Below are 24,693 nucleotides of genomic sequence, written 5' to 3' on the forward strand. Positions count from 1 at the left end.
AGAGTAGAGTAGAGTCCTGCTGGTCACCATGTTGTTTATAGAGTAGAGTAGAGTCCTGCTGGTCACCATGTTGTTTATAGAGTAGAGTCCTGCTGGTCACCATGTTGTTTATAGAGTAGAGTCCTGCTGGTCACCATGTTGTTTATAGAGTAGAGTCCTGCTGGTCACCATGTTGTTTATAGAGTAGAGTCCTGCTGGTCACCATGTTGTTTATAGAGTAGAGTCCTGCTGGTCACCATGTTGTTTATAGAGTAGAGTCCTGCTGGTCACCATGTTGTTTATAGAGTAGAGTCCTGCTGGTCACCATGTTGTTTATAGAGTAGAGTAGAGTCCTGCTGGTCACCATGTTGTTTATAGAGTAGAGTCCTGCTGGTCACCATGTTGTTTATAGAGGAGAGTCCTGCTGGTCACCATGTTGTTTATAGAGGAGAGTCCTGCTGGTCACCATGTTGTTTATAGAGTAGAGTCCTGCTGGTCACCATGTTGTTTATAGAGTAGAGTCCTGCTGGTCACCATGTTGTTTATAGAGTAGAGTAGAGTCCTGCTGGTCACCATGTTGTTTATAGAGTAGAGTAGAGTCCTGCTGGTCACCATGTTGTTTATAGAGTAGAGTCCTGCTGGTCACCATGTTGTTTATAGAGTAGAGGAGAGTCCTGCTGGTCACCATGTTGTTTATAGAGTAGAGACCTGCTGGTCACCATGTTGTTTATAGAGTAGAGACCTGCTGGTCACCATGTTGTTTATAGAGTAGAGTAGAGTCCTGCTGGTCACCATGTTGTTTATAGAGTAGAGTCCTGCTGGTCACCATGTTGTTTATAGAGTAGAGTCCTGCTGGTCACCATGTTGTTTATAGAGTAGAGTCCTGCTGGTCACCATGTTGTTTATAGAGTAGAGTCCTGCTGGTCACCATGTTGTTTATAGAGGAGAGTCCTGCTGGTCACCATGTTGTTTATAGAGTAGAGTAGAGTCCTGCTGGTCACCATGTTGTTTATAGAGTAGAGGAGAGTCCTGCTGGTCACCATGTTGTTTATAGAGTAGAGTAGAGTCCTGCTGGTCACCATGTTGTTTATAGAGTAGAGTCCTGCTGGTCACCATGTTGTTTATAGAGTAGAGTCCTGCTGGTCACCATGTTGTTTATAGAGTAGAGTAGAGTCCTGCTGGTCACCATGTTGTTTATAGAGTAGAGTAGAGTCCTGCTGGTCACCATGTTGTTTATAGAGTAGAGTAGAGTCCTGCTGGTCACCATGTTGTTTATAGAGTAGAGTCCTGCTGGTCACCATGTTGTTTATAGAGTAGAGTCCTGCTGGTCACCATGTTGTTTATAGAGTAGAGTCCTGCTGGTCACCATGTTGTTTATAGAGTAGAGTCCTGCTGGTCACCATGTTGTTTATAGAGTAGAGTCCTGCTGGTCACCATGTTGTTTATAGAGTAGAGTCCTGCTGGTCACCATGTTGTTTATAGAGTAGAGTCCTGCTGGTCACCATGTTGTTTATAGAGTAGAGTAGAGTCCTGCTGGTCACCATGTTGTTTATAGAGTAGAGTCCTGCTGGTCACCATGTTGTTTATAGAGGAGAGTCCTGCTGGTCACCATGTTGTTTATAGAGGAGAGTCCTGCTGGTCACCATGTTGTTTATAGAGTAGAGTCCTGCTGGTCACCATGTTGTTTATAGAGTAGAGTCCTGCTGGTCACCATGTTGTTTATAGAGTAGAGTAGAGTCCTGCTGGTCACCATGTTGTTTATAGAGTAGAGTAGAGTCCTGCTGGTCACCATGTTGTTTATAGAGTAGAGTCCTGCTGGTCACCATGTTGTTTATAGAGTAGAGGAGAGTCCTGCTGGTCACCATGTTGTTTATAGAGTAGAGACCTGCTGGTCACCATGTTGTTTATAGAGTAGAGACCTGCTGGTCACCATGTTGTTTATAGAGTAGAGTAGAGTCCTGCTGGTCACCATGTTGTTTATAGAGTAGAGTCCTGCTGGTCACCATGTTGTTTATAGAGTAGAGTCCTGCTGGTCACCATGTTGTTTATAGAGTAGAGTCCTGCTGGTCACCATGTTGTTTATAGAGTAGAGTCCTGCTGGTCACCATGTTGTTTATAGAGGAGAGTCCTGCTGGTCACCATGTTGTTTATAGAGTAGAGTAGAGTCCTGCTGGTCACCATGTTGTTTATAGAGTAGAGGAGAGTCCTGCTGGTCACCATGTTGTTTATAGAGTAGAGTAGAGTCCTGCTGGTCACCATGTTGTTTATAGAGTAGAGTCCTGCTGGTCACCATGTTGTTTATAGAGTAGAGTCCTGCTGGTCACCATGTTGTTTATAGAGTAGAGTAGAGTCCTGCTGGTCACCATGTTGTTTATAGAGTAGAGTCCTGCTGGTCACCATGTTGTTTATAGAGTAGAGTAGAGTCCTGCTGGTCACCATGTTGTTTATAGAGTAGAGTCCTGCTGGTCACCATGTTGTTTATAGAGTAGAGTCCTGCTGGTCACCATGTTGTTTATAGAGTAGAGTAGAGTCCTGCTGGTCACCATGTTGTTTATAGAGTAGAGTCCTGCTGGTCACCATGTTGTTTATAGAGTAGAGTCCTGCTGGTCACCATGTTGTTTATAGAGTAGAGTCCTGCTGGTCACCATGTTGTTTATAGAGTAGAGTCCTGCTGGTCACCATGTTGTTTATAGAGTAGAGTCCTGCTGGTCACCATGTTGTTTATAGAGTAGAGTCCTGCTGGTCACCATGTTGTTTATAGAGTAGAGTCCTGCTGGTCACCATGTTGTTTATAGAGTAGAGTCCTGCTGGTCACCATGTTGTTTATAGAGTAGAGTCCTGCTGGTCACCATGTTGTTTATAGAGTAGAGTAGAGTCCTGCTGGTCACCATGTTGTTTATAGAGTAGAGTAGAGTCCTGCTGGTCACCATGTTGTTTATAGAGTAGAGTAGAGTCCTGCTGGTCACCATGTTGTTTATAGAGTAGAGTCCTGCTGGTCACCATGTTGTTTATAGAGTAGAGTCCTGCTGGTCACCATGTTGTTTATAGAGTAGAGTCCTGCTGGTCACCATGTTGTTTATAGAGTAGAGTCCTGCTGGTCACCATGTTGTTTATAGAGTAGAGTCCTGCTGGTCACCATGTTGTTTATAGAGTAGAGTCCTGCTGGTCACCATGTTGTTTATAGAGTAGAGTCCTGCTGGTCACCATGTTGTTTATAGAGTAGAGTAGAGTCCTGCTGGTCACCATGTTGTTTATAGAGTAGAGTCCTGCTGGTCACCATGTTGTTTATAGAGGAGAGTCCTGCTGGTCACCATGTTGTTTATAGAGGAGAGTCCTGCTGGTCACCATGTTGTTTATAGAGTAGAGTCCTGCTGGTCACCATGTTGTTTATAGAGTAGAGTCCTGCTGGTCACCATGTTGTTTATAGAGTAGAGTAGAGTCCTGCTGGTCACCATGTTGTTTATAGAGTAGAGTAGAGTCCTGCTGGTCACCATGTTGTTTATAGAGTAGAGTCCTGCTGGTCACCATGTTGTTTATAGAGTAGAGAGAGTCCTGCTGGTCACCATGTTGTTTATAGAGTAGAGACCTGCTGGTCACCATGTTGTTTATAGAGTAGAGTCCTGCTGGTCACCATGTTGTTTATAGAGTAGAGTAGAGTCCTGCTGGTCACCATGTTGTTTATAGAGTAGAGTCCTGCTGGTCACCATGTTGTTTATAGAGTAGAGTCCTGCTGGTCACCATGTTGTTTATAGAGTAGAGTCCTGCTGGTCACCATGTTGTTTATAGAGTAGAGTCCTGCTGGTCACCATGTTGTTTATAGAGTAGAGTCCTGCTGGTCACCATGTTGTTTATAGAGTAGAGTAGAGTCCTGCTGGTCACCATGTTGTTTATAGAGTAGAGAGTCCTGCTGGTCACCATGTTGTTTATAGAGTAGAGTAGAGTCCTGCTGGTCACCATGTTGTTTATAGAGTAGAGTCCTGCTGGTCACCATGTTGTTTATAGAGTAGAGTCCTGCTGGTCACCATGTTGTTTATAGAGTAGAGTAGAGTCCTGCTGGTCACCATGTTGTTTATAGAGTAGAGTAGAGTCCTGCTGGTCACCATGTTGTTTATAGAGTAGAGTAGAGTCCTGCTGGTCACCATGTTGTTTATAGAGTAGAGTCCTGCTGGTCACCATGTTGTTTATAGAGTAGAGTCCTGCTGGTCACCATGTTGTTTATAGAGTAGAGTCCTGCTGGTCACCATGTTGTTTATAGAGTAGAGTCCTGCTGGTCACCATGTTGTTTATAGAGTAGAGTCCTGCTGGTCACCATGTTGTTTATAGAGTAGAGTAGAGTCCTGCTGGTCACCATGTTGTTTATAGAGTAGAGTCCTGCTGGTCACCATGTTGTTTATAGAGGAGAGTCCTGCTGGTCACCATGTTGTTTATAGAGGAGAGTCCTGCTGGTCACCATGTTGTTTATAGAGTAGAGTCCTGCTGGTCACCATGTTGTTTATAGAGTAGAGTCCTGCTGGTCACCATGTTGTTTATAGAGTAGAGTAGAGTCCTGCTGGTCACCATGTTGTTTATAGAGTAGAGTAGAGTCCTGCTGGTCACCATGTTGTTTATAGAGTAGAGTCCTGCTGGTCACCATGTTGTTTATAGAGTAGAGGAGAGTCCTGCTGGTCACCATGTTGTTTATAGAGTAGAGACCTGCTGGTCACCATGTTGTTTATAGAGTAGAGACCTGCTGGTCACCATGTTGTTTATAGAGTAGAGTAGAGTCCTGCTGGTCACCATGTTGTTTATAGAGTAGAGTCCTGCTGGTCACCATGTTGTTTATAGAGTAGAGTCCTGCTGGTCACCATGTTGTTTATAGAGTAGAGTCCTGCTGGTCACCATGTTGTTTATAGAGTAGAGTCCTGCTGGTCACCATGTTGTTTATAGAGGAGAGTCCTGCTGGTCACCATGTTGTTTATAGAGTAGAGTAGAGTCCTGCTGGTCACCATGTTGTTTATAGAGTAGAGGAGAGTCCTGCTGGTCACCATGTTGTTTATAGAGTAGAGTAGAGTCCTGCTGGTCACCATGTTGTTTATAGAGTAGAGTCCTGCTGGTCACCATGTTGTTTATAGAGTAGAGGAGAGTCCTGCTGGTCACCATGTTGTTTATAGAGTAGAGTAGAGTCCTGCTGGTCACCATGTTGTTTATAGAGTAGAGTCCTGCTGGTCACCATGTTGTTTATAGAGTAGAGGAGAGTCCTGCTGGTCACCATGTTGTTTATAGAGTAGAGTCCTGCTGGTCACCATGTTGTTTATAGAGTAGAGTCCTGCTGGTCACCATGTTGTTTATAGAGTAGAGTAGAGTCCTGCTGGTCACCATGTTGTTTATAGAGTAGAGTCCTGCTGGTCACCATGTTGTTTATAGAGTAGAGTCCTGCTGGTCACCATGTTGTTTATAGAGTAGAGTCCTGCTGGTCACCATGTTGTTTATAGAGTAGAGGAGAGTAATGCTGGTCACCATGTTGTTTATAGAGTAGAGGAGAGTCCTGCTGGTCACCATGTTGTTTATAGAGTAGAGTAGAGTCCTGCTGGTCACCATGTTGTTTATAGAGTAGAGTCCTGCTGGTCACCATGTTGTTTATAGAGTAGAGTCCTGCTGGTCACCATGTTGTTTATAGAGTAGAGTAGAGTCCTGCTGGTCACCATGTTGTTTATAGAGTAGAGTCCTGCTGGTCACCATGTTGTTTATAGAGTAGAGTCCTGCTGGTCACCATGTTGTTTATAGAGTAGAGTAGAGTCCTGCTGGTCACCATGTTGTTTATAGAGTAGAGTCCTGCTGGTCACCATGTTGTTTATAGAGTAGAGTAGAGTCCTGCTGGTCACCATGTTGTTTATAGAGTAGAGTCCTGCTGGTCACCATGTTGTTTATAGAGTAGAGTAGAGTCCTGCTGGTCACCATGTTGTTTATAGAGTAGAGTCCTGCTGGTCACCATGTTGTTTATAGAGTAGAGTAGAGTCCTGCTGGTCACCATGTTGTTTATAGAGTAGAGTCCTGCTGGTCACCATGTTGTTTATAGAGTAGAGACCTGCTGGTCACCATGTTGTTTATAGAGTAGAGGAGAGTCCTGCTGGTCACCATGTTGTTTATAGAGTAGAGTCCTGCTGGTCACCATGTTGTTTATAGAGTAGAGTCCTGCTGGTCACCATGTTGTTTATAGAGTAGAGTCCTGCTGGTCACCATGTTGTTTATAGAGTAGAGTCCTGCTGGTCACCATGTTGTTTATAGAGTAGAGTCCTGCTGGTCACCATGTTGTTTATAGAGTAGAGTCCTGCTGGTCACCATGTTGTTTATAGAGTAGAGTCCTGCTGGTCACCATGTTGTTTATAGAGGAGAGTCCTGCTGGTCACCATGTTGTTTATAGAGTAGAGTCCTGCTGGTCACCATGTTGTTTATAGAGTAGAGTCCTGCTGGTCACCATGTTGTTTATAGAGTAGAGTAGAGTCCTGCTGGTCACCATGTTGTTTATAGAGTAGAGTCCTGCTGGTCACCATGTTGTTTATAGAGTAGAGTCCTGCTGGTCACCATGTTGTTTATAGAGTAGAGTCCTGCTGGTCACCATGTTGTTTATAGAGGAGAGTCCTGCTGGTCACCATGTTGTTTATAGAGTAGAGTCCTGCTGGTCACCATGTTGTTTATAGAGTAGAGTCCTGCTGGTCACCATGTTGTTTATAGAGGAGAGTCCTGCTGGTCACCATGTTGTTTATAGAGTAGAGTCCTGCTGGTCACCATGTTGTTTATAGAGTAGAGTCCTGCTGGTCACCATGTTGTTTATAGAGTAGAGTAGAGTCCTGCTGGTCACCATGTTGTTTATAGAGTAGAGTCCTGCTGGTCACCATGTTGTTTATAGAGTAGAGTCCTGCTGGTCACCATGTTGTTTATAGAGTAGAGTCCTGCTGGTCACCATGTTGTTTATAGAGTAGAGTAGAGTCCTGCTGGTCACCATGTTGTTTATAGAGTAGAGTCCTGCTGGTCACCATGTTGTTTATAGAGTAGAGTCCTGCTGGTCACCATGTTGTTTATAGAGTAGAGTAGAGTCCTGCTGGTCACCATGTTGTTTATAGAGTAGAGTAGAGTCCTGCTGGTCACCATGTTGTTTATAGAGTAGAGTCCTGCTGGTCACCATGTTGTTTATAGAGTAGAGTAGAGTCCTGCTGGTCACCATGTTGTTTATAGAGTAGAGTCCTGCTGGTCACCATGTTGTTTATAGAGTAGAGTAGAGTCCTGCTGGTCACCATGTTGTTTATAGAGTAGAGTCCTGCTGGTCACCATGTTGTTTATAGAGTAGAGTCCTGCTGGTCACCATGTTGTTTATAGAGTAGAGTCCTGCTGGTCACCATGTTGTTTATAGAGTAGAGTAGAGTCCTGCTGGTCACCATGTTGTTTATAGAGTAGAGTCCTGCTGGTCACCATGTTGTTTATAGAGTAGAGTCCTGCTGGTCACCATGTTGTTTATAGAGTAGAGTCCTGCTGGTCACCATGTTGTTTATAGAGTAGAGTAGAGTCCTGCTGGTCACCATGTTGTTTATAGAGTAGAGTAGAGTCCTGCTGGTCACCATGTTGTTTATAGAGTAGAGTAGAGTCCTGCTGGTCACCATGTTGTTTATAGAGTAGAGTAGAGTCCTGCTGGTCACCATGTTGTTTATAGAGTAGAGTCCTGCTGGTCACCATGTTGTTTATAGAGTAGAGCAGAGTCCTGCTGGTCACCATGTTGTTTATAGAGTAGAGTCCTGCTGGTCACCATGTTGTTTATAGAGTAGAGTAGAGTCCTGCTGGTCACCATGTTGTTTATAGAGTAGAGTAGAGTCCTGCTGGTCACCATGTTGTTTATAGAGTAGAGTCCTGCTGGTCACCATGTTGTTTATAGAGTAGAGTCCTGCTGGTCACCATGATGTTTATAGAGTAGAGTCCTGCTGGTCACCATGTTGTTTATAGAGTAGAGTCCTGCTGGTCACCATGTTGTTTATAGAGGAGAGTCCTGCTGGTCACCATGTTGTTTATAGAGTAGAGTAGAGTCCTGCTGGTCACCATGTTGTTTATAGAGTAGAGTCCTGCTGGTCACCATGTTGTTTATAGAGTAGAGTCCTGCTGGTCACCATGTTGTTTATAGAGTAGAGTCCTGCTGGTCACCATGTTGTTTATAGAGTAGAGTCCTGCTGGTCACCATGTTGTTTATAGAGTAGAGGAGAGTCCTGCTGGTCACCATGTTGTTTATAGAGTAGAGTCCTGCTGGTCACCATGTTGTTTATAGAGTAGAGGAGAGTCCTGCTGGTCACCATGTTGTTTATAGAGTAGAGTCCTGCTGGTCACCATGTTGTTTATAGAGTAGAGTCCTGCTGGTCACCATGTTGTTTATAGAGTAGAGTCCTGCTGGTCACCATGTTGTTTATAGAGTAGAGTAGAGTCCTGCTGGTCACCATGTTGTTTATAGAGTAGAGTCCTGCTGGTCACCATGTTGTTTATAGAGTAGAGTCCTGCTGGTCACCATGTTGTTTATAGAGTAGAGTCCTGCTGGTCACCATGTTGTTTATAGAGTAGAGTCCTGCTGGTCACCATGTTGTTTATAGAGTAGAGTCCTGCTGGTCACCATGTTGTTTATAGAGTAGAGTAGAGTCCTGCTGGTCACCATGTTGTTTATAGAGTAGAGTCCTGCTGGTCACCATGTTGTTTATAGAGTAGAGTAGAGTCCTGCTGGTCACCATGTTGTTTATAGAGTAGAGTCCTGCTGGTCACCATGTTGTTTATAGAGTAGAGTCCTGCTGGTCACCATGTTGTTTATAGAGTAGAGTCCTGCTGGTCACCATGTTGTTTATAGAGTAGAGTCCTGCTGGTCACCATGTTGTTTATAGAGTAGAGTCCTGCTGGTCACCATGTTGTTTATAGAGTAGAGTCCTGCTGGTCACCATGTTGTTTATAGAGTAGAGTCCTGCTGGTCACCATGTTGTTTATAGAGTAGAGTCCTGCTGGTCACCATGTTGTTTATAGAGTAGAGTCCTGCTGGTCACCATGTTGTTTATAGAGTAGAGTCCTGCTGGTCACCATGTTGTTTATAGAGTAGAGTCCTGCTGGTCACCATGTTGTTTATAGAGTAGAGTCCTGCTGGTCACCATGTTGTTTATAGAGTAGAGTCCTGCTGGTCACCATGTTGTTTATAGAGTAGAGTCCTGCTGGTCACCATGTTGTTTATAGAGTAGAGTAGAGTCCTGCTGGTCACCATGTTGTTTATAGAGTAGAGTCCTGCTGGTCACCATGTTGTTTATAGAGTAGAGTAGAGTCCTGCTGGTCACCATGTTGTTTATAGAGTAGAGTCCTGCTGGTCACCATGTTGTTTATAGAGTAGAGTCCTGCTGGTCACCATGTTGTTTATAGAGTAGAGTCCTGCTGGTCACCATGTTGTTTATAGAGTAGAGTCCTGCTGGTCACCATGTTGTTTATAGAGTAGAGTCCTGCTGGTCACCATGTTGTTTATAGAGTAGAGTCCTGCTGGTCACCATGTTGTTTATAGAGTAGAGTCCTGCTGGTCACCATGTTGTTTATAGAGTAGAGTCCTGCTGGTCACCATGTTGTTTATAGAGTAGAGTCCTGCTGGTCACCATGTTGTTTATAGAGTAGAGTCCTGCTGGTCACCATGTTGTTTATAGAGTAGAGTCCTGCTGGTCACCATGTTGTTTATAGAGTAGAGTCCTGCTGGTCACCATGTTGTTTATAGAGTAGAGTCCTGCTGGTCACCATGTTGTTTATAGAGTAGAGTCCTGCTGGTCACCATGTTGTTTATAGAGTAGAGTAGAGTCCTGCTGGTCACCATGTTGTTTATAGAGTAGAGACCTGCTGGTCACCATGTTGTTTATAGAGTAGAGTCCTGCTGGTCACCATGTTGTTTATAGAGTAGAGTCCTGCTGGTCACCATGTTGTTTATAGAGTAGAGTCCTGCTGGTCACCATGTTGTTTATAGAGTAGAGTCCTGCTGGTCACCATGTTGTTTATAGAGTAGAGTCCTGCTGGTCACCATGTTGTTTATAGAGTAGAGTCCTGCTGGTCACCATGTTGTTTATAGAGTAGAGGAGAGTCCTGCTGGTCACCATGTTGTTTATAGAGTAGAGTCCTGACCTTTCTGTGTGTGCAGGGTTGGCGTGTTTCCCGGGCATGCGAGGCAGCGGCGGCGGAGAGGACTCTATCTGTGTCCTTCAGCTGACCGAGGCTGGAGACCTCTTCTACCAGGTCCTCAGACCAGAGCTCCCAGAGGTCAGCCCCGGCCCGGACGCTGCAGGGCCGGAGCCCTCGCCTCCGGGAGAGGAGGCAGACGGGCCCGGCGTGTCCCCGTCCCAGCGGAGAGCCAGGGAGCCGTGCCCGGATTGGGGGGCGGAGGACACGGGCAGCGAGGAGGAGATGATGGGGCCCACCCAGACCCCCGCTGGGCCGACGGTGGTCCCGGAAACCCCCGAGAGGGGGCGCGGCTCGGCCTCCTCCAGTGAAGAGGAGGGGCTGGGCGTGAAGCGGGGGCGGTACCTTGGCTTGGAGGTGGTGGTGAACGAGGAGGGAGGCGACGCCGACGCCGCCGCCCCGGTGGTCACCGCGGCGTCCGATGCCCTCGGAGAAAAGGGGGCGGTGGCGTCCTCCACCTGGACAGACCGGACAGCGCCGCCCAGCGAGCCGGCTGCCGGCGCGTGGAGACGCTGGTCGCAGCAGCTGCTGAGGTGCCGGTCCCTGGACCGGACCAAACCCGCTGCCCGGGAATGGAGGCAGGCAAAAAAGGGGGCCGCTCACGATCCAATCACAGAGGACCGTCTGCAGAGCCTGAGGCGAGCCCTCGGGGACAGCATGAGCAGCGGCTCCCTGCTGCTGCACAGCGCCACCTCCCTGCCCACCGTGGCCCCGCCCCAGCTCCCGGCCACGGTGCAGCCCCAGGCCTGGAGCGACAGCCTCAGCCAGCGCCTCACCGTCTCCTGGCAGGGCGAGGAGCAGTGGAAGAGGTGGTGGTCGGACAAGCTGGGACTCAACAGGAAGGAGCGAGCGGAGGCGCTGAAGAGGAGGAGGAGCAGGGACAAGGCGAAGAGGAGGAGCAGTCGCTCCCTCAGTGGCTCCAGCCTGGCCAACCCAGGCAGCTCCTGGGGCTGGTCCGACCCCGACGACGCCTTGTCCCGCTGGTCGGAGCCGGGCTCCCCCAGGTCCACGGTGTCCCAGTCCGCCCACTGGTCGGAGCCGGGCTCCCCCAGGTCCACGGTGTCCCAGTCCGCCCACTGGTCGGAGCCGGGCTCCCCCAGGTCCACGGTGTCCCAGTCCGCCCACTGGTCGGAGCCGGGCTCCCCCAGGTCCACGGTGTCCCAGTCGGGCCGCTGGTCTGAGCCGGACTCCCCCAGGTCCACGGTCTCCAGAGCGTCCCAGCTGCAGCACTGGTCTCCTGGGTTCTGCTTGTCTGGCTCCCTGCCCAACCCCAAGGTAAGCCCTCACAGAGTTTAGCAAAAAGGGGATGCCTGCTTCATTGATGCCTTGTATTTTTATATTTGGGTGTAAAAAGGGCTGGTGTTAGAGTGCAGATCTACATAACATAATTGATGTTGGAGGGGATGTCCTCTTTGGGCCGTGCAGTGCATATGTCAAAGTTGTATGCAGGTAAAGGCAACTTTGAGGAGCCGGTTTCCCCTTAGTGTAGTTCGAGAGATATCATTCCTACTGACAAATGCTCAAGTGTTTGGCACCTACAGTGCCAAAGCACTAACTAATACCAACGAAGTCACGAGGAATCCTGCCCCCACCTCATCGAGAGCAGGCTGCCGGCCTAGGCAGGACAGCCCCTCCTGTGGCCGCCGTAGCAGACAGACACCATCAGACTGGCCAAAGCCAGACGTTGCTTCCATATACCGAGTGCCCATACTGGGCAGAGTGGTTTTGCCCTTTCATCCTCATCGCCCGGCAGGAGTGTGGGATCATGTGCCACCAGCGTAAGCACTGACTCATCCTCATGGGTAGAAATGAGGGGTTTGGCCACAAACTGAAGCCTGGCTCATGGACAGGGCAGTGGAGCTCCCCCACCCACTTCTCTGATGCAATCGCTAGGAGGAAGGCTATGTTGATTCACACTCCTTCAAGGGCTCAAAGAGGGGTTGACAAAGCGCTTTCAGCACCTAAGGCAAGTCCCACGAGGGAACTCTCATTAATTGTGGGGGCGTCTGCTGCTGAACCCCCTTCTCTTGCCTTACCTTGTTGCTCTATCATCACTTTCATAGAGCACCTTACAAACATACTTGAACTCACTCATTCTCAACAGCCTCTGCATACTAATGTGGACCTTGTTGTTATTTGTTATTTAGTGTCTTTATCCTTATTCACTTTATCGTCCATGTGGATCTCTTTTTTTGATAATCCTGCTTTTTTTGATAATCCTGCTTGTGTTATTATGTGTATGTTACGTGTGATGTCTCTGTCTTTGAGCTACTTGGACCCTGAATTTCCCCTAGGGATCAATAAAGTTACTATCTATCTATCTATCTATCTAGGAAACAGTGTGACCCCACAGTCTGGTTCCCCACCTTAACGTGCTACACTGATACAGCAGTGACTTAGACCCTCAGGGTAGAGACTGCCAGCTCGGTCCTAACCGGTCCTGTAGGAACCGAGATATAACGGGCACCTTACCATGCGTCCTGCACCTTACCATGCGTCCTGCACCTTACCATGCGTCCTGCACCTTACCATGCGTCCTGCACCTTACCATGCGTCCTGCACCTTACCATGCGTCCTGCACCTTTTTGACCATTTTCTGTCTTTTAAGGCGAAATTTCAAATTTCTCAGTTACAAAGTGTTTTTTGGGAGAGACATGCTGAATAAATACATCATGTTTTCAAACTCAAAAATAATCAGTTGAATAATCGTGATTTCAATATTGACCAAAATAATGGTGATAATGATTTTTTCCATAATGGAGCAGGCCTACCCCCACCGCAGAGACCGGGCGGTCTGGTGCCCCCTGCTGGTTCACACGGAATACGGCCGGATGTTGTCTGATCGGACGAGGACCTGCCGGCCCCTCAGATAGGCCAAAGAGTGCCTGATTTCCAGCACAGCTCCAGCACGTTTATGTGCTCCTGCCTGCTGTGCGCTCCTCAGCCCCCTCACCGCCCTGTGCCGCCATAACGCTCCCCAACCAGAGGCAGAGGTTACTATGACCTCTCGGAGGGAGGGGATCACAACTAAGGGAACCCCCTAGTGTGAGGAGGCACAGGCCGGACACCCCGACCCTCGTGTGCCGCCTGGGGTCCAACTGCAGTCCGTTCATCCACACCTGGAGAGGACACATCTGCAGGAGGCCCAGCGGTACCACTGCTGAGGCCGCTGTGAAGGCCGCCTCATACCTCCGGATCCGGACGAAATTTGTCCGTCCGTACTAAACATTGTCTCCGGGACTACCCTTCATACCTCCGTCCGGTTTCAACGTTGTCATGGATGTTACGCAAAACAACCTCTAGAGGGCATCGACAATCGCAAACATGGTATCAGTAGAGGAGATGAGTTTGCTCTGTGTCATCCGGCACAAAGTGTACGCGGCGGTGGCCCCTCACCAACCTGCAGATTCTCTGAACAAAATTTAAATTCAAAAAAGTTTAATGGCATGAAAAATATACATTTGCATTGCCAAAGCAGGTGATCAATAAAATTATAAGGTCAGGTATATAGTATAATATAAGTATAAAACATTAAATACAAAATATATATACATATCAGATATTATAGGCCTACTACTCTCTCTCTATTTTCACGAATGGTTGGACTTCTGCCTCTACTGCCGCCTCGATCTCCGGTGGTATTGCTCCGGTTCGTCCGGAGCACTCCGGATTCGTAAGCTCAGGGGCGACGGACCCACTGACGGACGAAACGACCTCCGGGACCGGACGAAAGCGTCCGTATCCGTATTCACCGTAGGGTGTGAATGGGCCTTTAGCATGCGGTCAGCCTGAGAAAGAGGCTGTACAGCAACTTCCTGGCATTCTGAAATAGAAGTAGAAGACAGAGCAAGTCTTCCACACACCGCAATGATGGGGAGGCATCATCTGCCGGAGGTCCAATGCCATCCCAAGGAACACCACAGCCTGGTTGGGTGTGAGGGAGCTCTTGCTGACCGTGAGCCTCAGCTGGATCACAGCTGGGGAAGGAGAGCTGCTGTGTCCTGGGTCCCGCCGCAGACGAGCCGATCGTCCAGATAAGGAAGAGCGTGAAGGTCCTTTGCACCGGGGACAGAGTGGCCCGCATGCATCTTTTGAAGACCCAAGGGGCTACAGAAAAGCCAAATGGGAGCACCTTGAATTAAAGGTACTCCCATTTGGCCTTCGAATGCAAACCGCAGGAACTGCCTATGCCACTGCACCATCGAAATGTCGAAGTATGCGTCCTTCAGGTCTATTGACGTGAACCGGTCTCCTGGTGTTATCACCTGGACGACCTCCGCTGTGTGCAGCATGTGGAAGGGTAACACCTTTCAAATCCGGTTTAGCCCTCTTGAATCGAGGATTGAGCGGAACCCGCCGCTCTTCTTGAGGATTTGTAAATACAGCGGGTAAAACCCACCTCGCTGTATCCGCTGGGCTACCCGCTCTATGGAGTCCTTTGACATAAGGGCGGAGTTCTTTGGCCTGGGGGTTAGGGGTCTCACGGGATCCCTGGCCACCATTTCTTTGATTCCGCTGTAAATCAGGGGCCGTGTCAGAACTGTGAATTGTACCCTTGGGGTTCGGTGGTCAGGGGGTCTGACGCAGGCGTCACCTAGCGGCTGAGTCGCTGCAGGGAGAAGTGTCCAAACCCCAGCTGCGTGGTCTCAAAGCCCCCTGCCCCGGCCCGTAGTGCCCCTGGAGGACGCTCAGCATTTGCATGACCCCCTTGTGTGTAAAGAGGTGTGATCTGGTCTGTAACGAGGTGTAATCTGGTCTGTAACGAGGTGTAATCTGGTCTGTAACGAGGTGTAATCTGGTCTGTAACGAGGTGTAATCTGGTCTGTAACGAGGTGTAATCTGGTGTGTAATGAGATGTAATCTGGTCTGTAACGAGGTGTAATCTGGTCTGTAACGAGGTGTAATCTGGTCTGTAACGAGGTGTAATCTGGTCTGTAACGAGGTGTAGTCTGGTCTGTAACGAGGTGTAATCTGGTCTGTAACGATGTATAATCTGGTGTGTAGTCAATGTATAATGTGATGTACTTGATGTTCATAGGAAGGCCCTCCACGACACACCCGGCGGTTGGATGTGGAGGATGACCTGGAGCCGCCCTCCTCCAGCCAGCTGGTAGCAGCTGGTAGCGTACCCCCGCCCGGGCCCTCCACACCCGGGCCTCCCAGCCCCGCACCCCCCACCGCCGGGCCCCCTGCCCCCGGGCCACCCGTCCCCACGCCTCGCACGCCCAGGCGTTCCCAGGCCTCCCTTGGCAGACCTGGAAGCCAGTCCTCAGGGGTCAAGAGGAAGAGGTCTCAGATGGGATTTTAATATTTAATTTTTACTCCGGGTAGCATTTTTGGCTCTTTGTTTGAACGCAGAAGAAGAGCTGGACGATTCATTGACGCAGAATGTTGTCACCGTACGGACTGGAGGTGTGGACGCCAAGCCTCTCAGGGGGGGGCCAACTGGATTAAACCGCTAACAGGATTCTTTTGCCTAGCTGGCTTCTGGTTTGGATGTAAGGGATCACCGCCCGTGGACGTACCAGAGCCCGGCCCTCCTGCTGGGGGTCTCCAGGGTGGACGTACCAGAGCCCGGCCCTCCTGCTGGGGGTCTCCAGGGTGGACTAGCAGAGCCCGGCCCTCCTGCTGGGGGTCTCCAGGGTGGACTAGCAGAGCCCGGCCCTCCTGCTGGGGGTCTCCAGGTCGCAGTAAGTTCACTGGCCCCCCGTCCTCAGCCCGGAGGACAGGGGGGGGGGGGATTGATTCTATGTTATTAATATGCAGGTCTCTGAGTGTCCAGAACGCTGACAGCTCTCCACACGCCACAGCTGGTGGTGGCTTTGTCTTGACAAAGGATCACCAGCTGTGATGTTAAGAGTCTTCTGACAGGGCCGTTGGACGGACACACTGACCGTGGGACGGGTTCAACAGTTAAACTCCTGGGGATATGACCATGTGTCTCCTCACAACAATATCAAAATGTCTACCTTATAGATTTTTCTATATCGTTTCTAGCGCAATGTCAAAGGACCATAGTTACGTCATTATAATGAAAGTTATATTAACTATGCACTTAAGTATTTAATTAATCAAGAAAATACTCTTACCTTTATTTGTCAGGTATTGAATTCACATATACATTAGTCTTTGCCATGCGGCCATTTCTTTATTTTGAAAGTTAAGTTAAGTGTTCATACGTCAGGGGGAAGAGTAGCTTCCTGTCTGGCCTGAATGACGACTCATGACTGACTGACGTCTGCAGCCTTTCATCAGATTGGCGTGTGGACACGCCTTGCTTGGTTTCATGATGTAATGACTTCCTTTAAATGATGCATCGTGCTCGGAATTTGAAGCCTTTAAAGTTATCATGGAAATTTTATTTTGTTATCTTTGATTTGTCCTCTTGACAAATTTCCACCAAAGTGAACTTTAGTTTTCATAGGAGTCACAGTGAGGTGTGACCGTGCTAGTGCCTTAATAAAACCTGGTTCTTAGTCACATACTTTATATTTTCTGGTTTGGTCTCGGTTTCTGAAATAAGTGTGGTTAAAGTGAGGCAAAAATAGACAAAACACAAGTTTAAAAATAAAAGTTTTTATAAGATTTTTTTTTTCTTATAGATGACAAAGTGGAATAAATAACATATCTACAAATAACTATTCACAGTATTTTTTTTTTAACATTATTTACAGTTTTACATTGTTTTTGTATCGACATTTTTTACATTTTGTATTTTTTTTTTCTAACATTGAGATTTCTGTCAATATTTGTCACCATACAACATTCCCTGCAAACAGGTTTAAATAACGCTACATACTAGGTTGGCAATTGAGATTCACCCGACCACACGCATCATAATCAAGCCTTCTCAGACCCAAGCAGACCACATCCTCACGTTGACTTTGACAACTCTCTCATGAGCAAGGCACCTTGTCAACGCTACACGCTAAGCTAGGAAGATGTTCTCACAAAGGTTTTGTCAGAGCTACTGTTCCTCTAGGGCGAGCAACCAGGCATCATAGAACCTTGCAATCCAAGAGAATTGTGCAAATGATCTACTGTTTTAAAATGCCTTGCCTAGTAGAAAACATTTTTCATAACAGTCAATACAATGGCGTCGTCTTGTCGTTTGGCTAACTGAACGTTTGGCTAAAACGACCGCTGAGTTTGGCTAACTATTCGGCTGTGCTTTTGGCTAACCGGCCCACTGTATGTTTAGCTTACCAACACAACCACTATCTTTGGCTAACCAATGTTGGCTAACCTACTGGTTGGTTAGCCACCATGGTCACCCATTGGCCAGCCGACTCGTTGCTCAGCCTTAACATTGCATGTGTGTTCATCCATTGTTTTCAATTTGCATACAAGGGGGTACACCTAAAGTCCGACGGCCGGGCCCAGTGTGCTAGAAGTTATCCTGAGATCCAGTGGGAGCATGCAAAGGCGACCGTCACATCCTGCTTGATACTAACCTAGCCACCAAGTTAACATGTCTAGTGCAGCCTGAGGAAAGGCCGCACAACACCACGCAACAATAAATTAAGATAATCAAGATCGTTTCCAGAAGGGTGGGTGGGGGGGGAAGACGCAACAAAGGCTTCTCCCCTGTTGGACGGGGGGGTGGTGGGCGGAGGTACTGGTTGGCTAGCGTCGTCGGCGCAGGTGGAGGGGGAAGTACCCCCCCTCTCCCTCCAATGAGCTGCTCAGGCTCTCCTCCCCGGAGCTCAGGTCCTCGCTGGAGTCCTCACTGCACAAGAACACACAGAACAAGGCTTTAATCATATTGTCCTACTGTATCAACGTGGCATGGAGAGCTACAATGAAAACATAAGAATCACAGTGATCAAGGTCTGCTACTCAGTGCTGGTGTCATGGGAACATGGCGGCCTTATCTTATCTTATCATGTCTGGTCATCAAGGAGCCTGGTCGTGTTATTTTCCTTACTGCCCCACTTGTGTCCAGCCCCGCCCCTAATCTGATTGGCTAACCCTAAACATAACATCTCTGTCCTCATGCCTAAACCCCAACCAATGAGAGGCGGGTCTTGCAGCCAGTATATGAATCTAGTGACCGTGTCGGGTACCAGGAGAGGGGCGTTGTTGTGATTTAAAGGTCCCATGGCATGAAGATTTCACTTTGAGGTTTTCTAACATAAATGAGTTCCCCTAGCCTGCCTATGGTCCCCCAGTAGCTAGAAATGACGTTCGGTGTAAAACAAGCACTAGCTATCCTGCTCTGTCTTTGAAAAAATAAGGCTCATATGTGCTGATTTGGAATTTTCCCTGTATGTCGTCATACAGGGAAATGTTACCTCCCCTTTCCCTGAATTCGGCCTGCCAATGAGGTGTGTGTGTGTGTGTGTGTGTGTGTGTGTGTGTGTGTGTGTGTGTGTGTGTGTGTGTGTGTGTGTGTGTGTGTGTGTGTGTGTGTGTGTGTGTGTGTGTGTGTGTGTGTGTGTGTGTGTGTGTGTGTGTGTGTGTGTCAATACACACACCGTAATGCAAGTGTTGTATACTTCTTTGTTATTTGGATAACCGTTCTGCTGTCAGAACGGTTGACACAACACAATAAGGCAAGCTTGCATTTGGTGAAAAGACTAGACTGCGTCGGGTTCTCTGAGGTCTCTGGTACTTCCACAATGAGACTCGTGGTGGGGGTTATCTCAGCCATGGTTGAGAAGGAATTGGGGGAAAGGAACTTCAGCTGGCTTTGACTCCCTGAAGTACATGAACCGCGACATGGAGGAGAAAGGGATTGTTGCCCGCGACCGTCTCCCGCCGGAGCCCCGCCGCTGAGGCACCACCGCCTGGGCAGCGGGCAGCGGACACAGGGAATAGAACCCCTAACCCTGCAGTGTTAGTGCCTTGCTCTACCCTGTGATCTACACAGGGAATAGAACCCCTAACCCTGCAGTGTTAGTGCCTTGCTCTATCTTGAGCTACACAGGGAATAGAACCCCTAACCCTGCAGTGTTAGTGCCTTGCTCTATCTTGAGCTACACAGGGAATAGAACCCCTAACCCTGCAGTGTTAGTGCCTTGCTCTATCTTGAGCTACACAGGGAATAGAACCCCTAACCCTGCAGTGTTAGTGCCTTGCTCTACCTGTGATCTACACAGGGAATAGAACCCCTAACCCTGCAGTGTTAGTGCCTTGCTCTACCTGTGATCTACACAGGGAATAGAACCCCTAATAGAATATAACCCCCCTGCCCTGCTCTACCTACTGAGCTTCTTAAGAGGTGGACCCCCTCACCTCAGAGTGTCTTCATATCGGTGGCCATGGGAAGGGGGGGTGGGCTAGATGTAGGTGTAGGTGGTGTGTGATTGGACCAGACGGCGTGGTGGTGAGCTGTGATTGGCTGCTGTGTGAGCGTACCTCTGGCTGGGGTCCCAGCCCCCCTCGGGGATGGTGGGCAGGTCGGGGGCGCTGCAGGAGCTGCTCTGGAGGTTCTGGGCGGTGCGGCGCGACACCACCCACAGCAGCTTCTTGTGGTTGGGCCGGCTGCAGCGCGGCGAGGCGTAGTCCGACAGGCAGCGGGCCACCCGCTCGGACCAGCACTGGAGCTCTCCGTCTGCAATCTGACAGGAGGACGCTTAGACCTCCTACTGGGAAACACCTGCTCTACTGGGAAACACCTGCTCCCAGGGCTCTTACGGGGGCTCAGGGCTAGGTTGGGTCTAGACTGGGTAGCCCCACCCCCATCTGCCGGCGATTGGAATTCGCCCTGCACATGGGGATGGCAAGGAACATGTAATCTTCCTGTTTCCTATCCCAATCCGTTTGGCACCAATCACCAAGCTGGCTTTTTTCACCTGGCGCGCTATTGGCTGGTTAAACACCATGACGACAGAGAAGCGTCACAAGCAGTGGAAGCCACCGAGGCGGAGCGACCGCTCCCCGTTGATCCAGCTGTCACTGCTGTTTGAAATGATTTCAGGGGCAGGTTTTCTTTGAAAGCTGAGCAGAAACTTGCCCCGGGGCGATTCCTCCAAAGAAAGGATGTATTTGCTTTACTGCCGACTGGTTTTGGTAACAGTTTAATCTACCAGCTAGCCCCGCTGGTGGCCAATTGCTTGCAGCCATTTGAACTACGCCCGCCTCTTGTGCAGGAGGAAATAACGGCACCCTCACCAGACCAACGTGAGATCTACGATTGGACCTGGTCTGGCAATAGCCAGGCTAGGTTGGGGCCAGGGTGTATTTTCTGTTATCAAACACTGGACTGGTTGGACTAGGCCCAGCAGCCCAACACGATCTGCATCCCCTCTACTACAGGTCTGCCCACTAGAAGGGAGTCTCCTTTAACTGATAACTTCACTCTTATTCTAACCTATTTGGTTTTATACAGTTTGATGTAATTGATTAGTTTAAGAGACATTCAATATATTTCAGACAGAATAACACTGATTTCCAAAATGATGAATTCAGTTTGACTTGTCAATAGTTGCCCTTTGTTGCTTCTTTATCTCAATAGCTCATTGAGAGCCTATTGGAGGAAGCGGAGCCGGTCGCTAGGTGAAGGCCTATTGGAGGATAAGGAGCGGGGGAAGGTACCTTGAGGTGTCTCTGCACGTGACAGGTCATCTCCCACATGTCCTCTGATTGGATGGCCTTGATCTCATGACGGAGGAGAGCGAGGGCGAGCACGGACGGCTGCGAGAGAGAGAGAGGGAGAGAGAGTATGAAGACTCTAAACTGTGTTTACACACTACTGTATCCAGAATGTGCGGACAATGTCGTGGTGTGGAGGAGACGTCCTACCTTGGCTTTAGAGAATGACATGCAGCGTAGACATGCCTTTAGCTGAGCTTCCAGTTTCTCCAGACTCAACACGTCCTTCCTATCAGCAACACACACACACACATACTTAGAAACCCCTCCATGTGCATACAGATACTTAAAACCTGTTCATTTACACATAAACACGTAGAAACACTACACCATTATGTACAAAGTTCATAGACACAAACCCTTAAACACAGTTCCACTATACATACACCGGTTCACAGGCTGGTTTCACTTTGGGGTGCAGATTGTGTGTCCTTTAAATACACAGACCTTATGTAAGGTCTGAGATGGCAGCTTATCAGCAGAGCTCAGTGTTACATGGAGGATCACTGATAACCAAACATCACCTGACTCATGTTTACTCACAGCTTCAGCTGGAGATGTTCCCCTTATGGAAAGTTTGAACCTTTACCTAACAAACCAAAACTGAAATCGTTTTACAAAGTCCATGCTGATAATATGCTGTCTATAACCGGTTATAAACCAGCCCCTTAACCTGATCGTTTTCAGGTCACGGGACGTGTTTATATCAGGTTTTTATGTATATCTATCGCTATATATCTAGATAGATATCACTTTACATCTTGCTATTAATGGCTGTATTTGAAGTGTAAACATTGTCTGATGTCATCCCCTGACCTGGACGGGGATTGGCCGAGGGCCACCTGGTGGTACAGGTGCAGGAAGGTGAGGGGAGTGACGGCGCTGCTGGTGAAGTGCAGCTTCTCCGCTACGATCTTCTCCATGCGGCTGAGGTCTGAGGCGGTGAAGCGGCGCTGGCCGATGCGGATCAACTCGTGGCCGGAGGACAGCGTGGCGTCGGGCGCGCTGCGCTGGGCGGCCAGGTGCAGACAGCTCAGCCCCACGCAGGACAGGTGCTTAGGCTGCACCTGGGAGAGGGATGCACGTCAGATACACCGAGACATCGCCAGAGGCCCTGCTATCAAACATACAGACGTATGGTCTATGACTCATAAAGACATGGATCTGCTCTCGCCGAGGCTTGCCCAGCCCTTGAACACCTCCGTGTCCTACAAGGGTTTGTGTGCTCCTGCCTGGCTCATGGGGTCCGGTCTGGGCAGTCTTACCCGCATCAGCGCCAGGAAGCGGTCCAGCAGGTTGACGGCCAGGACGAAGGTCTGCGTGCTGTAGCCGAAGAAGCTGCTCAGCCCCCACAGGTCCTCCACCTGGGCGTCTCGGCACTTAGCCGAGATCCCCCCGCCGTCCTGGAAGCACACAAACAGGGTCAACGCACTGACCACCAGGGGGAGGGGGATGGACCAATGAGTAGGACTCTATACCAGGTCACTAGTAGGACTCTATACCAGGTCAATGAGTAGGACTCTATACCAGGTCACTAGTAGGACTATACCAGGTCACTAGTAGGACTCTATACCAGGTCACTAGTAGGACTCTATACCAGGTCACTAGTAGGACTCTATACCAGGTCACTAGTAGGACTCTATACCAGGTCACTAGTAGGACTATACCAGGTCACTAGTAGGACTCTATACCAGGTCACTAGTAGGACTCTATACCAGGTCACTAGTAGGACTCTATACCAGGTCACTAGTAGGACTCTATACCAGGTCACTAGTAGGACTCTATACCAGGTCACTAGTAGGACTCTATACCAGGTCACTAGTAGGACTCTATACCAGGTCACTAGTAGGACTCTATACCAGGTCACTAGTAGGACTCTATACCAGGTCACTAGTAGGACTCTATACCAGGTCACTAGTAGGACTCTATACCAGGTCACTAGTAGGACTCTATACCAGGTCACTAGTAGGACTCTATACCAGGTCACTAGTAGGACTCTATACCAGGTCACTAGTAGGACTCTATACCAGGTCACTAGTAGGACTCTATACCAGGTCACTAGTAGGCGTGGCAGTGGCAATATAAATTACGAGTGGTATGATTCACATTCACTTCACAACCAGTCAGACTTTCAACTGTCAACTGTAATCATGACAATAAGTTTAATTATATGAATAACTTGATAATAATTACCTGTTCTCTAGATTCAATCAAATTCAACCCTGTTTCCTTGGGTATATAATACCCTTCTTGCTCATAGTTGGCCCTCAGTTCCTTCATCAACTTGAAGGCGTCCATGTTGTTGTATTGTTCTTCAGCACAGTGTCGTCACTGTGAAGAGAGATACGTCATGTTATGTTCATGTTATCACAGCAGAGTCGTCTCCGCACCTCCTGGCCCCGCCGCCAGAGGGCCATGCCCCGGCCCCGCCCCCCGCCCCAGCTGGGCTTCGGTGTCACATTTCATCCGAGCCCTTCTCCTTCCTTAGATCGAAAGCCACTTGGGATTCTCGTTATACAAATGGTGTTAAATAACCAGAGTAGCGCAGAACTGTTTAATATAGACGATTCATTTGAGTTGAGGTCGTCAGCGGTGGTGTATATGGTTAAATATGGTTAAATGTGTAGGCGCTTTCGGTAGTAGTAGTGCATCCTGAGACGGGGGGAGGGGGACGCTTTCCATTTTCAGCTCAGCTGATCAACATTGGTCGGTCACCATGTAATGTAAGGTATAACGGGAGATATTATATTAATGAGAATAACCACATTCTTTATAGGGCTAGTACTAAATCGATAAGGTGATGGAGAAATGCCAATTTATTCCACACCCAAATCCAAGTGTAAAATACCTAATCGAAAAGTGACCTTTACAAACAACAGACTGGATTTACACCATAGAAAATCATATTAAACGATAATAAAAGCACAACCATAAACCTGAACGAGGGATAATTGATTTGGCCATGAATAAAGGAGTATTATTCTCACTTGGTTTGTTACGTTTCCATGATCTTTATGATCGACGATTGAAAACAACACAATAAGGATACCCTACAAATATATACATCTTCTACCACGGCTGTTTAACATCTAAACACGGTGCAAAATCATCCATCTCTAAATATTACGCTATAACATAATTGCGCTTCCATATTCCTTATGTTTGTTTTCTTAGACAAGGACAATGATTGACGGGTTAACCTAGTAAGAGCTGCTATATCAACATACTCTATGGTTAATGTGTTTTTTATCTTACAGCTAACATAAGCTTCGCTGTGGTAAGGTGTTTCTTGAATTATAATGTGAAATATGTACCTGTTATTCTGCGTTAAATCCACATATATGGAGCTTTCTATGTGGTAATCCTTTCCGTCTGCTGTGTCTCTCGGTTCTCTCTCTCTTTTGTTGACGTTCAGGAGATACACACCCACACCGTGATGGCTGCAGCCCGGAGCCAATCAGCCGGCTCCCTCAGAAGGTGCACACCCACACTGTGACGTCTGTGGTGTGGAACCAACCGACAGCCTTCTTTGGTGTTTAACGTCAAACATTAAAGAATAAATGATCATGTATGCTTCTGTATGACACATATATGTTCGGAATATTAGAAAGATGTATTTCAGAATATATAACGGGTTTTTTTTAAAGGGGCAACTGCTTGTTTATTAGACGTTTTAAGGGGTTGTTATGAGGCAACCACATTTTTGTTGTTGTCACCAACCAATCAGAAAACACGATATAAGGGCGTTCAAAAAGTCCGCCCAAAATGCAAGCCTGTGATTGGCCCCTGGAGGCACAGAAAACGTATGCATTTCATTGTATTTTTTTTTCTCACTTTTTTTTTGCACATTAGCCTTTGAGACGTGAGCGTTTACATCCTACTAACTAAGATACTTTTTTTTATTTTTTTTTTACCAATGTT

The 24,693-nt window shown here is 48.1% G+C and overlaps 2 protein-coding genes across 2 annotated transcripts in view; one reads left to right on the top strand and one right to left on the bottom strand.

Moving 5' to 3' along the window:
- The window catches only part of taf1c (TATA-box binding protein associated factor, RNA polymerase I subunit C), a 31,980-nt gene extending 16,289 nt beyond the window's left edge, over window positions 1-15,691 (top strand). The window contains exons 14-15 of the mRNA XM_084483002.1: window positions 10,139-11,451; window positions 15,215-15,691. Of these exons, the coding sequence (XP_084339128.1) occupies window positions 10,139-11,451; window positions 15,215-15,484 (1,583 nt within the window). The 3' untranslated portion in view covers window positions 15,485-15,691. The remainder of the gene's footprint in view (window positions 1-10,138; window positions 11,452-15,214) is intronic.
- A 1,045-nt stretch (window positions 15,692-16,736) lies between these two features.
- On the bottom strand, window positions 16,737-24,161 carry ccng2 (cyclin G2). Its single transcript, XM_084483001.1, has 8 exons — window positions 24,087-24,161; window positions 22,966-23,103; window positions 22,038-22,175; window positions 21,589-21,839; window positions 20,923-21,001; window positions 20,716-20,814; window positions 19,537-19,739; window positions 16,737-17,905 (listed from the first exon to the last, which is right to left on the bottom strand). Exons 2-8 carry the CDS (start codon window positions 23,068-23,070, stop codon window positions 17,803-17,805), a joined length of 978 nt encoding a protein of 325 aa, XP_084339127.1. The 5' UTR covers window positions 23,071-23,103; window positions 24,087-24,161; the 3' UTR covers window positions 16,737-17,802.
- Window positions 24,162-24,693: the final 532 nt, after the last annotated feature.

The sequence above is a fragment of the Micromesistius poutassou genome, assembly GCF_964030765.1.
Source record: "Micromesistius poutassou genome assembly, chromosome: 18".
Classification (NCBI taxonomy): Eukaryota; Metazoa; Chordata; class Actinopteri; order Gadiformes; family Gadidae; genus Micromesistius; species Micromesistius poutassou.

Bases quoted from the DNA above. Each gene is read 5' to 3' on its own strand.
- ccng2 (XM_084483001.1), bottom strand. From the start codon at position 23,070: ATGGACGCCTTCAAGTTGATGAAGGAACTGAGGGCCAACTATGAGCAA. The intron at 22,176-22,965 runs GTAATTATTATC...GTGTGCTTCCAG, and splicing joins TGATTGAATCTAGAGAACAG to GACGGCGGGGGGATCTCGGC. The intron at 21,840-22,037 runs GTAAGACTGCCC...TCCCTCTCCCAG, and splicing joins GCTTCCTGGCGCTGATGCGG to GTGCAGCCTAAGCACCTGTC.